Source organism: Pempheris klunzingeri, chromosome 18 (assembly GCF_042242105.1).
Source record: "Pempheris klunzingeri isolate RE-2024b chromosome 18, fPemKlu1.hap1, whole genome shotgun sequence".
Classification (NCBI taxonomy): Eukaryota; Metazoa; Chordata; class Actinopteri; order Acropomatiformes; family Pempheridae; genus Pempheris; species Pempheris klunzingeri.
In genome coordinates, this window is record NC_092029.1 from 10,694,512 (window position 1) to 10,712,344 (window position 17,833).

The 17,833-nt window shown below is 41.7% G+C and overlaps 1 protein-coding gene across 3 annotated transcripts in view; it reads left to right on the top strand.

Annotated features, from left to right (window-relative positions):
* Positions 1-17,833, top strand: part of LOC139217513 (disheveled-associated activator of morphogenesis 1-like) — a 45,346-nt gene that overhangs the window by 18,120 nt on the left and 9,393 nt on the right. For all 3 annotated transcript variants that reach the window (XM_070848835.1, XM_070848837.1, XM_070848836.1), the window contains exons 2-10: positions 7,403-7,693; positions 10,055-10,144; positions 14,175-14,246; positions 14,974-15,068; positions 15,560-15,893; positions 16,004-16,114; positions 16,260-16,363; positions 16,613-16,679; positions 16,778-16,895. In XM_070848835.1, the coding sequence (XP_070704936.1) occupies positions 7,508-7,693; positions 10,055-10,144; positions 14,175-14,246; positions 14,974-15,068; positions 15,560-15,893; positions 16,004-16,114; positions 16,260-16,363; positions 16,613-16,679; positions 16,778-16,895 (1,177 nt within the window). In that variant the 5' untranslated portion in view covers positions 7,403-7,507. The remainder of the gene's footprint in view (positions 1-7,402; positions 7,694-10,054; positions 10,145-14,174; positions 14,247-14,973; positions 15,069-15,559; positions 15,894-16,003; positions 16,115-16,259; positions 16,364-16,612; positions 16,680-16,777; positions 16,896-17,833) is intronic.

Below are 17,833 nucleotides of genomic sequence, written 5' to 3' on the forward strand. Positions count from 1 at the left end.
TTGAACTAATCTGTCCCATCACCGACTGACTGTCTCTGGATGAAGCGTGTGAAGACCTTGAGTCTCTCTTATGAGGAAGGATGTGGAAAACAATTAGATTACTTCTATGTGTCCTGGCTAATAGTGCCCTGCTTTCAGTTAAGTTGTCAGTTGTGTGTGTTGGTCACAGTGCACAGAATAGTACTTTGCTTTATTTTGGATCATTAAATGTCACGCTGAATATTACAGTTGTGATAACGGCCTAATTTTCAAAACAGCACTGAGACAAAATTGGAGTTTTTTCAAGCAGGTGTTACATAATAGTCTGGAAAATGGGCTCAGCACCAAATTGTAATGTTTATGAGCAGCTAACAGACTAGAGCTGCAGCTCACTATTGTTTTTCCACTTATTTCATTAAAGGTTTGGTCTGTAAAATTTGAGAAAACAGAATAATGCCCATCACTGTTTTCCACAACCCAAGGAGATGCTTGTATAGTGCAACTAACATGTTAGAAACCCAAAGATATTTAATTTAAAATAATACAAAACAGACAAAATCTGCAAATCCTTGTGGCTGAGAAGCTGGAAACTTAATAAATAACTTTAACAATTTATCAATTCTTAAAATAGTTGCTTCAGCACTTAAAATACTAACTTCAGTAACTTCAGACTTGATGGAGAATGTGTCATTTGAGCTTTTTAGCTTATTTTTTGTTTGTGATAGTAATATTTAGTAGTGAGTTTAACAAAGAGCAGCAGTGCCCTGCTGTTCCAAATTAACCATGTACCGTGCGCACAGTCATATGTCACCATAAAAGCTGGAAAAACTGCCACAACAAAAGACTCCCTACATTACAGTCCAACGCATGCAATGTTTTTACAACAGCTCCAGCACACAGTATCTTTGTCACGATCCACTGCCACTACTTCAAAGTCCTACAAGATCTGAACTTTTTCACCCGCAGACAAGTATTAAGTGTCTCAGCTGGTGGAAGAAATGCTTCCTTTGTCTGTTATCCCTTTCCCTGCACTCTCTCTGTGTCCCTGTATGTTAATCCTGTAATCTGAGAGCCACTTCAGCCCTACTCCCTCAGCCATGTGACATTAATGCTCCAGAGACAATGCCTTTGTCATATCTTGACACACAATCCTGTAACAGAAATGCACACAGGCATCAGAGCCGAACAGCGCTGATACTGTACTTTCACACTGAGGACTGTTTTGACGACTCTGTGTTGTCTAACTGGCCGTCGCTGAGAATAGATTGATTTTAATCTCTTGTTAACCTGCTGGTCAGCATTTCTGTCATGGCCCAGTTATTTTCTGACTTGTTTCCAAGTCTGAGTGTGTTTACACACTGTCTACTGTCATTGTCTACTCACGGCACCATTAAGTACCTGGCGGAGTGAGCATTATGTGGCGGTGTGCAAGACTATGCCATTTGCACCACAGCTAAAGCAGACAAAATTAGACAGAGTGACACTCCATTGTTACCATGAAAGTAATTACCAAACAGCTACCGATTTTCAGAATTAACATGGTTTGCTCTCAGTTAGCAGTGACTGACGTTGGCCTTGAGCAACAATGTGAGGGAGATTTGCATTTTTCTGTATTGGGAAAAAGCTTAACTGTACATGTTCTGCAGCTGAACTGCGAAAGCAGATTGTTTTTCTAGTTTTGATTGTTGTTACTATTGAGCATTTTGTAGTTGAGTCAAAACGGTTTTGAGTGTCACAGGTTAAGCATCCACTCCGTGTGCAGACACTGGGCTGCTGATTAATTTTCAGCTGGGCAGCTCCGAGCTCAGGCTGTGTGTTTTGATGAAAGAACTACCACCAGCCTTCACCATGTGACTCCTGAGCCTTTTGTTTGCAGCTGTCCAAATTGATCCAAAATAAATTACCAAGTGTAGTGCACAACAGTCGTGGGGGTTTCCAAAAGTCCATGAACCCCTTGAGTGAAGCACATTGCAATCCCCGTCTGATGAACTGTGTCTCCCGTGGAATTTTTTAATATAAGTACACTTTTACTCTCAATAGTTTTGAGATTTTTGTCAGTGTGGGAAACGCTGTAATGTAGTGGAAGAGTTTGAACCAGAACAACCTGCAATGTTGAGTTGCTTTGCATTGAAAATACCGCAGTGAGATGATCATCAAATTGCATGTCTGATCCACCCCAAATCCTAAATCAGAAAAGAAGATTAAACTTCTGAGCACCAAATGCCTTTCTAGTCCGCCTATAACACAGCTGCAGCTATACTCTGTACAACCCAAGCAGTCGGTTAACAGCAGTTACTTGTTTTTATTTTATTTTACAGCTAAACCCAGATAAACACATAAGGGATAACAAATTATCTGCAGGATGATTGAAAGAGTGAATGAAGTTGTGCTGTCATAAGGTTAGAAGAATGGCATAATGTAAGCATGAAGATAAAATAGTAATATGATACTGTATTGATTCCATTTTCCACAACAGATTTGATTTTCATTTGCCCGCTCTGCAGAAAGGTCAGAGATCGGGGTCAGACAGAACAATGTCCCTGGAGCAGGGAGGGAGTCCGTGTTTCACTCAAGGACATTTTAAAAAGGTAGATCGTTTCTAATTATAGTGCTGTAGCCCAAGAGAGACATAGTTTGGCTCTTTTAACAACAATTCAAGGTGAAGCAACCCTGCTGCCTAATATACATATTATATAATATCTATTGTCATCATCGCTCTAATGCTCACATTTCTCATTCAAGGTTTCCTCCGTTGCCTCTGGCTGTAGAAGTGCGTTGCTCCATTAGAAACATGAGGGCCTGTCCTGCTGTGTCTTGTCCCAACCAGCATTAGTGCGGCTGATGATTTAAGCAGCAATAGCAGCTGTAGATATTGAAAATTAAAAGTGCATCTCAGTGCCAGAAAGTGCTGAGAGATGCCAGCTGGTGCAGAAGAAGGTATTTCACACATCTGTTTTAAATACACTACTGTCCACTGTGTTCTCTCTCCAAGGTTGAATTCCTGCTCCCAGTGAGGTGCATTTTGGCTTATTAGCATCAGCTTTACATTGACCTGTTAGTGTTTATAAATTATACACAAAACCATCTATTTATGACAGTGATTATTTTATGACAGGCTACATAAATATTATTAGATTGTCATTATTGTAATTGTTATTAGATATGCTATTTTTTCTGTCTGTACATTTGTGCAAAATGTTTGGCAGCACTCATTACCTCAATTTGCTCTTATCTGTTTCTAATTCTTTGCATGCCAACGGCACATATTTCACTTAGCAGGGCCACTGTGAAATTAGTGACACGTACAGTAATAGCAATAAAAGCAATAACAATTATGCAACCCAATAGCAACAAAAGTCAGTGCTCTGTTGCCACAGTATGGGAGGGCAATGTTTTTGGCTTTTGTTCAAGCAGCACCAGAGAAACCAAACCCACATTATTTCTAGTTCCAAGTAAGCTTGAACTGTAGAAGAGAAGTTGAAGAGATGAGCAAAATGGACAGAACAGAAAGCAGAAAAAAAGAAAAGAGGCAACGCTGGAAGAAGACAGTCGGATGAAAAGTGTCTGTTCATCTTTGACTTGGTGCTCTCTGTTCTTCATTCCTTTTCGCACATGTTGAGTAATGTGAGCGTCTCTCCGTGTTTAGCTTAAGATGCTCCTCTCAGTTGCTGCCTTTTCTCCAGCGGACATGACACTTCTACAGGTTTTAATGGAGAGGCCTTGGGCAGGCACCATGCACAGGCTCACACTCACTTTACAAACACTGGGATTCTTTTTACAGTCTGGACTCACGCCAGGTCACCCGCCGAACCACATGGTCATGAAAACAACAAGGCTATCCAAGGATAGAAATCTCCTTCAGACAAAGACAGATGTGTTTGTGTGAATATGAGTGGGTGGGTTTAATTGGATGTGTATGAATGAAGGAGCTCAAAAGAATCTGCATCGCACTGTGAGCAGCAGCTAATGCAGTCCGAGAGTCAATTTATCAGAGTCAGTGTATAAACAGCATTCGTCTTGATTATATGGAAAGCGCAGCTGCGTGGCATTATCATCAACTTCCAGACTGTTAACATTTCAAACAAGCTTACTGCAAGGATAATTCCTGGAAATTACTATTAATTCTGCTAACATTTACCGCTCAGACAGCGCAGGGTCAGAGTCGTACATGCTTGATTTAGGATTTAAAGCCACCTGTTTTCCTCCTCAGTCAGAGCGGGTGAAGGTGTTGTTGTGTGGGTGCTGTTCAGGGTCACAGGGCTCACCTGGCTATGGGAGGAATGTCCTCCTGTTCTAACAGGCCTCTGTTATGTTGGGAACCTTGACCGTCTGACAGACAGCATCCTGGGGCTAATGTCAGGTCTCACAGGTTAACAATTACAGCACAAACACAAAGTCTTAACACAGTCTGCATGTTCAAACCCTCACGGACTGCTTCTCTGCACGCCCCCCCACCCAACATGACCGAGCTGCGGCACATCCACAGGTTCCTGTAGCTGGATGGGGACCAGCACTGTCCCACTCAGGCTCACAAGTTTATACAAAGTTTACAGCTCGCTTTAGCTAATGGAAAAGATGGGCAGTTTTGTGGACTAATATGGTCAAAGAGGCCTTTGACTAGCTTCTTCCCTTCATGCTAGAATAGATGGTGAGCGTGAAGCCAAGCAGCTGCTGCCGAGGCCTCTGGTAGTCTATTTGAAAAAGTCAAGGATGTGTCAAAATAAATACACTATTCAGTGTGTTAGTAAGAGTGAGCTGCTGTGTACTTTATCCCACGTGTGGCCATTTGTCCTCAGGTAGCTTGTCTGTGATGTGCACAAAAAGCTTTTTCACTTACTGGACTTTTATATATTGGTGCATTCACTGGCTGTTTAGAAAAGCGGGATTATTCTAGTGACGGAATAAATTTGGCTATTGTTAGTTTTGTTTGACAGTTTGCCCAGTTATTACTAATTTGTTGGCCACTAGTAGTCATTTTTTGGACTAATGTCTAGTGTGTCTTCATGTCTAGTGTAACAGTGTCCTTAATGGACACTGCAACAAACCATTATCAACATAGTTTACCTTGGAACAAAATGTCAAATTGTTAAATGGTATCTAATCTTCTGTTTTGACTATATTACTTTTTTGGGCCGCTTCTTCTTTTTGTTAGCATCAGCATACTTCAGGAGACGCATTTAAAACAAAGATTAAAAAACGTTTTAGGGTTTTAAAGCTGGGGTTTTAGGGTGGTTGGAAAAAGTCACAGAGAACCAGTCCCAACTGCTCCATATTTGAAAAGTACAGCTGCTGGATAGAGGAAACACAGATGAACCAAAAAAGTGACTATAATGGGACGGTGATGGCATCAGGATTTATTTAGGTAGACCACAAAACTTACTTTTTATTGACTCTACTTACACTCAGCTAAGGAAATGTCCTCACTTTCCCTTTTGGAAGAGATAACTTTAGCCGTCGTCTGTTGCCTCAGCCTGCTGAGCATAGGGACCTGCAATCTTCGATTACAGTGAAGTACTTGACCGGACCAGATTAAATTTAGACTGCATCACCATGCATGCGATGCATTCTGTTTGGGAGAAGCGTCTGACCTATAGGAAAGTACTGGGAAAGGTCAGATGAACTTCGTTATGTTTGCCGAGCTTTGGGCCACCAAGAAAAGACATCCAGAAATTCCTGCAGGTCAGTGCAGCCTCTGTGGTTATGATACTTGGCATCACACCGCTCGACAGAGCAGGGAGAGAGTCTGTAGAGTTGTTTTTGTGCTGACGACAGTGTCCTCGTGGATATGTGGGCACCATGTCTTTATTTACCAGACAGCAGAGAGGTCTTGTGCACTTTATTCCATTATTGCTGCTTGGAGTTGAGCCAGCAGGTCTGAGAGCACAAGCTGCAGCTGTCTCCTCTCTTTCTCTGTCTGTTTGTACGAATTAGTCGTTTGTTACAAATCAAACCTGTTTGTGTTTTCGGCAGTGAGATATGAGTCTGTCTGCCATGTTTCAAAATCTTACCCTTTGTTTCAGTTTAGCTTCAGCAACAGCGTAAACTGTTTCTCTTAATGCTTGAATGGCAGTAACCAGAGAAATAAATGCTCCAAGTACAGTTCAATCTGATCCCAGGTCCCAATACTCAAAAATACTGCAATGTGAAGAGAGGACATGAGCTGTAACGTCAAACAAGACAAGAGTCTACAACCATGCTAACAGCTCTGTGAAACTATACCATCATGCTAATTAGCACGAAAGACAAATCACAGCTATAGTAGAGGTCATCCTCTGGGGACCACAAATGTCTGTGCAAAATTTCATCGCGGTCCATCTAGTTGTTTCGATTGGTTGAATGAGTGCCACACAGACTCACTTAGCTTTAAGATGTTAAGAGGTGTTCTGCTGCATTGGATCTGCGCCTGGCAGGACAAAACTCTGTGTAATGTGCTCAACCCTCCTCATCAATGCTGTTCATGTATGACAGCTGATCTCTGTGTATTTTTATCTCTGATATGGAGGTGGGGAAGATGGGGCAGTGATCTAACAGGATTGCAAACATTTCCTACATTACTGATAAAACTGCAGCTGCTAGAGACTAAACCAAATGTGCAGTTGTCCACTAAGTCAGGGAGCCATGAAGAAAAAGTCTGGTGGTGATGATTATCAGGATGATTGAGGCAGTGCATGTTTCAGTTTGTCATGGTCTCTAAATCTTGCAAATCTCTCCTGTCATTTGAACAACGTGCACGCCTCGTAATGGCTCGTCTAAGGGTTCACTAGAAGGCCTGTTTTTGCTCTTTCCCCACAACAAAAAGCCTCACACGCCTCCTTCACCACGGTCATTGTAAACACACCTCTCTAATCACTACTCGTTAGGTCTTTAGAGGAAAGCTGATGCAGAATAGGAAGGAAGGGAGATGAAAAGGCCTGAATACACTAATCCTGGAAAATGATGGTCTCCATTTCAAACGTCACACTCTCACGGGACCCCATTGTGTAAACGATATAATTGAATCTTTCAGTGCTTGCCCTCACTGATACGGTGCATTGTAGTTTCCCTGAAAAACCTATGACCCCACATCATTAACCAATACCAGGGGCAGAGGGTGAGGTTATGAGCGAGGAAAACTATTAGAATTTATTGGTTTTATGTCCTAATAAGTAACAGTTCTACTCATGGCTGAGCCAGTTTGCCCCTCGAGTGTTACCGTAAGGCAGAACAGAAAGCATTAATCTTTATATTTAGTACCATTATTATCTTATATTGTTCATATATCTGAGAGAACTCTGTTTCTGCAATTGATTTTTGTGAGGGCCTCTTTAAAAAGCACACACTTCACTCTATGTGTGCTATTTAAAGAGGCCCTCACAAAAATCTTTGTGAGACTAGATTTAGTTTTGTGTCGAAGCTTCATTGTGTCCCCTCTTTGTGTCCACAGTACTCTCTGACGGAGGCCGAACTCTGAGGTGGAGGAGGCTGTAAAAGGGGCCCTGAGGGAGCCTCCCACCCTCCCTACCTGACCAGCCAGACGCATTGGACAGCCATGGCTCCACGGAAACGTGGCGGCGGTGGCCGCGGTGGCCTGTCCTTCATCTTCTGCTGCTTTAACAGCAGCGATCACCCGGAGATCACCTACAGGCTGCGGGAGGACTTTGCCCTGCAGGCCATGGAGCCAGCGTTGCCAATGCCGGGGTATGACGAGCTGGATGGCATGTTCTCCGAGCTGGTGGTAAGACTTTACTCTGCTTTTCCTTCTTGAGGAACTTCAGACTGGAGAAACTGTTCTACGGAGACTTCAAAGGAAGCATTTAATTCACAGTTCAGTAAATATCTTTGAATTTTGATTTTAGGAAAAGTCTGTAACGGTCTGTTTGAGTCGATTAAGTCGATTTGATCCTACAAACAACTTTTGCCTGTGTAGGTAAAGTCTGATATGATTTATTCCTCTGTGCCCAAGGCCTCCATTGTTGCCCAGAAACTAATAAAAGCACATAAATGTTGTGTATGATGAATTTAGAAATAATAGTAATAATTATGTTTAGCATAACTGTTGTTCGAATGTATTTGCCCCTCTATTGATTAGCATTCCTCTATTGACCACTTTCTAAGTTTTTACAGTGGCCTTAATCCTTTTCTAACATAGTACACATAAGAAAGTGCTGAGGTCATATGATTCTCCAGAAACAATGTAAAACCCTATGACATCTAAAAACCACTATTACAATAAAGACAAGTGAGAAATATTAACAATGAAACACCTGTAATTGATGCTTTTTCACCAGAATTTACTGGAGAATTCAAATATTTGCATTCAAACAGACATTTCAACATTTTCATTAAACTAAGAAGATGTCCTTAAAGTATAATCTTCCCTCATTGTTTACTGTTACGTTGAAGACATTCATAAATTAAGCTGCCACTTCCTCCCAGTTTACACTATTTTGGTAGTAACGGGGCCAGGCCGCCATTCTTTCTCTGTCTTATTGTCACTTCTAATTTGTCGTGCTCTCCTCTCTCTGCTGCCCTATTTTCCCCTCCCATGGTTGCCACAGTAATCTAAGCATGACATTTCTCTCCATCAATAGACCTCATTCAGGAACTCTTAATGTCTCTGCCTCCTCCATCTGCTAATTGCTTGTTTTTGTCCACCACCCTTTATGAAGACATAATTGAGTAAGTTGAGTGTGACGACAAGGAGGCTTTCAGTTGCTCTGTTTACCAAAAGAAAACAGCCACGTGCTTTTCTTTTCACCCAGTATGAGCCTCCATGCGCGTGTATAATCAGAGCAGGCTTGCTGTGAAAAATGACTCGCGTTGTGGAATAAGTTGGGGCCATCTGCTCTGTTACGATCAATTAAACCCGACCTTTGAACTTGAGATAATTTGAAAAGTCTTCAAAAAAAGAAAAACATGTGTAAATCAAGGTAAAGCTTTTCCCTCCCATCCTGCACTCAGAGTTAGAGCCTGTGTCACAGAACATTAACAACAAATTTCTCTCAGCATAAAGCACGTAGCTTTTTTTTTTATGATCTAAAGAATCAATAAAACATACAATTGAATCAGTCGCCTTTTCCCATTCAGTGCTGTAGAAGTAAGTACATGAACCTCATTCATGAGGTCAATCAATAAACCTCACTGCCATTTTAGGACATTTGATCATCGCACATATTGATTCACAGGGCTTGATGTGTTGGGTAAACCACATTAACTTAATCTAAGAAAGAACAAACCTGTGTCCACTCTTGTGTTCACACTATCTACTCTGGAATTAAATTGCTTAAAAGCCTTCTCATGACTTTCACCACGTAATTCACATGAAGCTCATTTAATTTCCTTATGATTTGACTAATCTACCAACACAAATCTTAATCTTAATCTTTAATTGTGTCCCCATGCTGAGATGAAAGATACCTTAAATGCTGATATCCTGGGCCCAACTTGTTTCAGACATGTGAAAGCTCAAATTAAAACTGATGGATATATTTTAATTGCATTTACATCTCCTCTTAATGTTGAAATGCTCTCTAGTCCATCACTTCCCAGCAGCAGCAGCAGCAGCACCCTTTATGTGCCTCTGTGAAATATCTGTTATACATTGTGACACATGCTGTCTCCAGATGTTTGTTACCGCATGTGTAGACGGACCACGCCTTATCTTTTTTTCTCCCTCATTACTCACACGTCTACAGCCTGCAAGACATCTGATTTGATTCAGAGTCATATTGAATTTACGGTGATACGCACTGATTGTGAAGAGATTCAGCGCAACCCAACCTCGAACTGGGAGCAGAGCTCTGGTGCAACTACTCCGGTGCCATGTTTTTGTTCTGGGGAGAAACAGAATTGATTTATGTGGATATTTCTAAATCTGCAGTGTGAGTCAGGTTTGATTGTGCAGCTTGCCTGCACTCTGAGCTACGCTTTGAGAATGATGCTGTCTTTCTGATCATTGAATGTTATCTTCTTCATACATCTTCATCAAAAAAGGATTGTGAAGCCATTATTGGTAGACTTTCTCTTCTTTCTTCTCTTCTTCTTTTGAATCCTCCTCACCAACATTTTTCTCTGCTGTTTCTTCCCCACATTGCAGGATGAGCTTGACCTTACGGAGAAGCACAGGGAAGCCATGTTCGCCCTGCCTGCAGAGAAGAAATGGCAAATCTACTGCAGCAAAAAGAAGGTATAAGTCCCTTGCTGTGCAGCTCCACATCAGCCTACGCGAGCGTTCTGGCGGCCGGCTGCTTTTGCTGAATATCTGCAAATACCCCGGCTGCCAAGTTTGTGTAAACCCCCCCCCCTCATTGATTTGTTGATACCTGAAGCTGCGCATTTCCTGAAACACACACCACAAAACCTCCCACCGCTGTCTTTTTCCGCTCACAACAGGCCCTAGCATGAGCATCTTGTCTGCATCTGTGGAATGGAGATAATTATTTTCTCATCTTTTGTGTCAGGTGTATACAACTTCCTGTGAGATAAAAACACACACATTAACATTCAGGGCATAATATTGTATGTGTAGTAATATGTTTAAAGTAAGTATTTGTGTCTGTGGTGTAGAATTGATGCCATGCAGGTATATTTTTTAGATGAACTACAGTAAAGAGATGATAGTAAATGAGGGAAGAGAGAGACTGACTCAGGGACGGCAAGATGACTTAACGAGGCACATTATGATTACATGGTCTTGAACCCCAAGGCCACCAGGACGCCCCATTGACACTAAGTTTTTACCAGTGCACGGGGTGCGATGTGCAGTAGTTTCCCTTTCCCTTCCCCAAAATCCCAAATGGCGTCCAAACGACAAATGGTTTCCATTAGGGGGTGAATGTAAATTTTAGCTTTAAAGACCCTGCTCAGTGGGCGAGAGAGATTTACATTTTAGCAGCAAAACAGTTCATTTACTTATCCTTACTTACATAAACTGCCTATAGTATACTGTAATGGAAGGTATACTACTATTAAACATAGAATACACAGAGAAATACCTTAACATTTCAAACGTAGCACTCCAGGAGCACAGAAAGTACTGTCTAATAACTTTATTCCCCCAGAGTCTTGTGCATCTCTTCAATTCCTCATCACTACATAATAAGTCTGCACTGCCTGCTCAAAGCTCAACCATGAGTAACTCACTTAAGTGGATGTTACACAAGGTGGATATAAAAATAGTGACGTGTGGAGGGAGTAAGTCAAAGGCTAAATTCAGCCTGTTCCATTAGATAATCCGCTAACAGAGAAGACAGTGTCAGGAATTATAAAGACCTAAACTATAGTGCAGTAGGATTTAAAAGTAGTATCTTGTTTCTTGTGACTCAATGTTTCTTTGTCCTCCTTTTTTCAAAAGCAAAAAAAAAAAGCTTGGAACATTTCCTTAAAAGGAGGATTTTTCAATCATGTGGTTTCTCCTTTTAGATAATACACCTGTCCCATCAAAGCATTCGTGTAGCCATAACATTGTCTACCGCTGTGTGACAGTGTCATATTTCATTTTGTCTCATCTTCATGATAAAAGGACTGTCAGCTGTTCCTCCTTTCCCTGTATAATAATTCCTCCTCTGCATGCAGGAAATCGCAGACGCCTCCTCTAGTTTGGATCAGCCCGAGTTGAGTTTTCCAGCTATGACTGAATGTGCCCTCACATTTTTACAGCAGTGTTTCTCAAGGCTGTAGGTATGAGTGTGTAGGATATCCTGCCCTGACTAATATGCAGACAGCAGGCCACACAGATGTATTCATCTTTTCCTACATCTGGTTACAAAATGGTGGTGAGGAGCTGGGATGTAGTGTGATGGATGGATAGTTTACATGTCCGTGTACAGTGCAGGTCGCCAGAAAGCATAAAACACAGCTACACAAAGTACAGTGATAAAAAAACCCATCATACATGCAATAATACATGCAGTGGTTGTAATTAAGCTAATCAAATGTAAGAGATGTTGAACCTTGAATGTAGTGTTTTTGTTTGTTTTTTGTTCGTCTTTTACAGTCTCTTTGTCCTGTGGCCAGTCTTTCTGTTAAGATAAGCTAACCAGCGTATGTAATTGATCACAAGCCATCATACTTGTCAGAATGTTTCTTTTTAGGCTGAACACTCACTTTGTTTAATTATTAATGCACTTATGGCTCACTTTGGATGCAATCAGCATCCACTAGCCAGCAGCAACAGGACAAGTGATGAGAGAAGATGGTGCTCCCGTTTCTCCTGTGTCCTAATTAATGGCCTCATTACAAGAAGTCTCGGGGCCCAAAGTGGCCGTATAAGGCGTTTTGAAAATAAAACCCCACAATGTTGCTCTGCCTCCGTGTAGTGTTGAGTGTTTCAGTGTTGTTGTGAAGGTGGAGGAGGATTCGGTGGAACCATATCTTTATGTGCTGCATCAACCTGCAGAAAGGGGGAGGAAGGGGAGACGGAGAGGCATCGATAGTGCTGACTCGGCAGCAGGCTCTGGCCGCGATCCAGACAGATACGAACACATCATCTGAGCTCAGAGAGGAAGGGTGTGTGTGCACGCGTGTGTGTGTGTGTGTGTGTGTGTGTGTGTGGAGTAGAGAGGCAAAGGAAGCGGTCAGTTATCCAAGGCAAACAGGAAGGCTTCACTTCCACAGGTGCAGCTTTTGTGTGTGAGGCAGGAGGGGGGTGAATCATAAGGAGGAAAGTGGGGTCATTATCAGGGCGCTCTGAGTCCGTGAGTGATGAGGGCCTTTTTTTTTCTCTTTTGGCTTGAATAGTCTGGTCGGACCGAGAGGAGATAAGTCAGTCAAAGCAGCAAAGCTTGAGCTGTTTGGTTTGGCCAGGCACCTGAGCTGATGAAATCATGCTGCAGAGAATCAATCTTCTTCCTCCTCCTTGTCAGCTCTCTTCTAGGCCACATCAGCTGCCAAGAAGCAGATTTACTGATTTGGTTGTTAGCAGAGATTTTGCAGTAAGGTTTCAAATTTCATCAGAAAAAACCCCCCCTAAGAACTTCAATTTCGGAGAGGACAGAGCTGTAACTTAACATCTCTTTCAAACAGACTGTCCTTCCACCCCTAAATAACTGAGATTGTTTCCTGTTTCCTAATGTCTCTTTGATCTTTGGTTTCTCAAATGGGGAAAAAATAAACTCCCAGAAATACACTCCACACTTTTCTCTCTCATCATGACCCTAAATAAACCACAGACATCTCAGCGTTTGAAGAGTCAGAGTTGTAAGATGAACTCTTTGAGATGCTAAAGGAAGTGGCCCCACCTCTGCATCTGCTCCGCTAATGGACTGAACCTCTTCCAGCACCCGCCTGGTCAGACTGGCACCGGCCTCGAGTGGAACAGCGGGATCAGACCTTCCCGTCACTGCCCGATCCCAGCAGACCAGCCAAGGCCTGCAGTTTCTGTTAGGGCAGCCAAGTCTCTGCAGGCCGCTTTATTAACTGACGCCCAATTAGTTTCTGATGGTCACAGCTCGCTTGTGCTTAATGGAGCGAGAGTTAAATTGAAAGCCAGGGGGCCTTTTATGTACAAGCCAAGTTCATGGTCGAGTCATTTTCTACTCACGTTTTCCCTTGAGTTAGAAAATCAAATCATCTAAGAAATGTTTTGCAGTTAATTTTTTTATTTTATTTAAAAAAAAAAAAAAAACAACCTGTAATACAAACGTGCCTGTCAGGAGATTAATCTCAGTGTAAACCAAGCCACGTCCTTAATCCACAGTTTTAAGATTCATTTGCTAATCTCAAGATTTTCTCAAGCAGCTGTGCTCTCTTTGCTGCACTTCCCACCACCTCCTGAAACTCAGTGAAGCGCTCAATGATAAAATGGGCTGGATATCTGTGTCGCCCTACTTTGAGTTCCTGCTCCATTTCTGGCTTTTGGCTATTTATGCAGCGGACCTTCTGTTCCCCGTGTGTTTGTTGCTGTTTATATGTCTTTCAAAGCCAATTGATCCAAATAAAGTTCTCCATCTGGTTTGTAGTCCGACTTTGATATATTCAAACATGTGACGTGAACCAAATAACAACTTGGACCCTCATGTGACGTTCTGAAATATTTCCTTCAAGACCACTTCTATATTTAACATTTTCAAATTCCAGTCACTCCTAGCTAATATTCATAAGCCAAACACATCGTTTTCTAATTAACTCATGCTCTGTTTTCTCTCATCACTGTATGACAATGTCTTCCTAGATAACTATACAGCTTTACTCACTCTCTCTTTTTCTCTGTTTTTCAGGAACAAGAAGAAAACAAAAGTGCAACTAGTTGGCCAGAATACTACATTGATCAGCTCAATTCAATGGCAGCTGTAAGTAATAACATTAACTTAATTTTATTTTTAACTTTGGATTTAAACAATGTCACTAAATAGTCCTGGAGGGATGATTCATCCTCTGTTGCTCTTCTTGAGTTTTTTTTCCTTATTAAAGATTTTTTTTTTTTTTATCCGAATCAAAGCTGTCTGAGACACATTTGTGATTCTGGGCTAAATAAATAAAACATCCCTTGGGGCGGCCTGACAGCCGAGTGTTTAGGGCACAGACTACATGGGTGCAAATGCCCTGAGCAGCCGTCCAGTTTGATTCCCGACTGGCAGCATCATTTGTTGTTACCTTTTTCTGTGTTTCCTGTCTCTTTCCACCGTCTCTACCAAATAAAAGCATAAAATGCCCCAAAATAATCTTTAACAAAAAAGTATATGAATAACTTTCGTGTAAATGAAGCACAAGCCAACAAATGACATGATTGTGATTATGACACAGGAAAACAATGTAATTAAAGGATATGATACTATAATTGTACACATGCGGCCCATCATATACTGTATCTGCAATTTAACCTACAGACCTCATCTGTTTTTCTCATAATGAGACCAAGAATCAGCTTTTTTGCTTCTTAACTAAATCTGGGATCTTGCCTTCTGGGAGTTGATTTTCCACATGACCTCAAAAACTAAAACTATCTGTGATTTGATTTTGAATTTTTGCTCAGACACTGATTGAGGTCTCTATGCTGTGTAATGTTTTGTTGAACAGAGAAAGACGCTCCTCGCTCTGGAGAAAGAAGATGAGGAAGAGAGGAACAAAACCATAGAGAGCTTGAAGACGGCTCTGAGGACGCAGCCAATGAGGTGCACAAATGTTTCTGTCGTCTCGCGCTGTCCCGCTTTTCTTATCTCCTCCCTGTCCTTTACACATAATGTCATCAATCATCACATCTCCTCTCATTTAACCTCCTCTCACCTTGTCTGTCACTCTCTTCAGTCTCTCACAACGTTATGTAAATGAGTCCTTTAAGAATTGAACACCCGTAAAGGTCACTGCGGTGTTGGTTAAAGATTCTTCACTGACCTGAATGTACATTGAAGGGGACATTTCAGGATCCTGAGCTTTTCACTACACTTTAAAAGCAAATGTCCTGAGTAACTTATTACATTTACTGAAGACAATTCAGCTTGTACAAGGAAATAGAGACTGGACGAGTGGACATACATACACATATTTAACTGTTTGTGATACTGCAGCTTTTGTTATATTTTCATTAAAACGAATCTTCCCTTAAGTACTAAAATAAAGTTGCCACTAAACTAAGATGATTTCTCTGTGCCTGCGCTCATCTCAGGTTTGTGACTCGTTTTATCGATCTGGACGGCCTGACATGCATCCTAAACTTCCTAAAAAGCATGGACTATGAGACCACAGAGTCACAGATCCACACGTCTCTGATCGGCTGCATCAAAGCTCTGATGAACAACTCGCAGGGCCGAGCCCACGTCCTCTCTCACTCCGAGAGCATCAACATCATCGCCCAGAGCCTGGCCACAGAGAACATTAAGACCAAGGTGGCAGTGTTGGAGATCATGGGGGCTGTGTGTCTGGTGCCTGGTGGGCATAAAAAGATCCTGGAGGCCATGCTGCACTACCAACGCTTCGCCTGCGAGAGAACGCGGTTCCAGGTGGGTGGGAGCAAGTCGAGCTCTCAGCGGTGGTTTTAAATCTTTTGGAGATAGATAAAGTCATTTAATATATAGATATTTAACGCTTTTAATTACCTGTCGTCCCTCAGACACTCATAAATGATCTGGACCGGAGTACGGGGCGGTACAGAGACGAGGTCAACCTGAAAACAGCCATCATGTCCTTTATAAATGCTGTGCTGAGTCAAGGCACTGGAGAGGTGAATTATATACATTAGACAGTTTTTATGCTTCTTTTCACACAAGAAGGTCATCATGTCCCTTGGCCACTCATTCTAAATACTATTTAAAACATAATTTGCATCCTTTTTTTTTCTGACAGTTTATTATGTTTTTCAAATCTAGACAAGTTTGGAATTCCGTATCCACCTACGATATGAGTTTCTCATGTTGGGGATCCAACCTGTGATTGATAAGCTACGTTCTCATGAAAACTCCACATTAGACAGGTGAGATGGAAAAGAAGAAAATGTACTGTACTGTCTCAGTCCAAAAAGTGTCCAGTGCTGGTTGTTCAGAAGCCGAACAACATGAAAACCAAAGAAATGAGGGACTGGTTTGGTCTAAGAGTAGGAAAAACAACAGAGGTTTTACCGTCCAAGAGATAATGGGTTTGACCGTGTGTTTGATCTTTCTAAATAAAGTATGAAAGTGCATCAGACTGGCTCTCTAATCCACTGTTTTCCTCTCACACTCAGGCATTTAGACTACTTTGAGATGCTGCGGAACGAGGATGAGCTGGCTTTATCAAAACGTTTTGAGTCGGTAAGGGAAGAACAAGACAATTTCTTCTTCCCGCATTGTGACTGTAAAATATTTTACAGGAGATATTCATGCGGCTGTTGTTTTTACCTCTCCTCCAGGTACATATAGACACCAAAAGTGCCACCCAAGTTTTTGATCTCATCCGCAAGAAAATGAACCACACTGATGCATACCCGCACTTTATGTCTGTCCTGCATCACTGCCTCCTCATGCCACGTGAGTGTTTCTTTAAATGATCTCTGACTGAACATGTTACTGTCACACAGAAATACAGAATCTTTTATGCTGTAAATTGTGATTAAAAGACACTGGCGAATTGAACTTGAAATATAATGTGGCTCTGAACAAGGCAGTAGCATGACTCCCACAAAATACACAGAACATCTGTGCCTTCTGGTTTCTGGCCAAAAGATAAGGATGTTGACTTTTTCCAGATTACTCAGTACGGAAATTGGATAAGCACATTCCCAGCCAAAGTGAATACTGTACATACTCAAATCCAGAGACTGTTATTTGGCTAATATTTATTTTCAAGACTAATTACAGTTCGCCAGCTTTCCCACGTCACTTGACTTGAAAACAAAGAGCCACCAAACAGCTGCAGTAGCCCCTTTTTCTTTAACACTAACCTTCCCCTCTAAGTGGCTATTTAATTAGTCCTGCCCTTCAGTTACTTCCCTGAAGCATCGAGAGTGTATTTAACATTTTAGCAACAAATATGAGTGTTGCAGTTGCGCATGGGAGTTAATGCAGTGCAAGCCTGTGTTGGTACTTGGACATAAAATAGTGTCACTTATATGATGTCCTGATACATTTTCTATAGGATACGTTTTCTAAATGCCCTGCTAAAGAGAAATAACAGGGTGCGTTCCAACAGTAATGAATCTTTGTGTGCATGAAGTTTTCTGACATGCTGTCCCTCATGGTGGATGCAGTCTCACGAATCAGTAACAAACATGCGCCGCCTTGTTCTAACCTGGAATCATAGTGCCTGTTTGACTCATCAGTGTAATTTTGGACACAATCAAACAGCCACTGTGGGTCCTACTTAAATTATTACTTTCTGGGATACTAATGGAAAGACTTATCTGAATCACTGAGGTAATGAATTAAAAAATAAATCAGGCCAGCAGGCTAATGGGAAAATGTTTCTC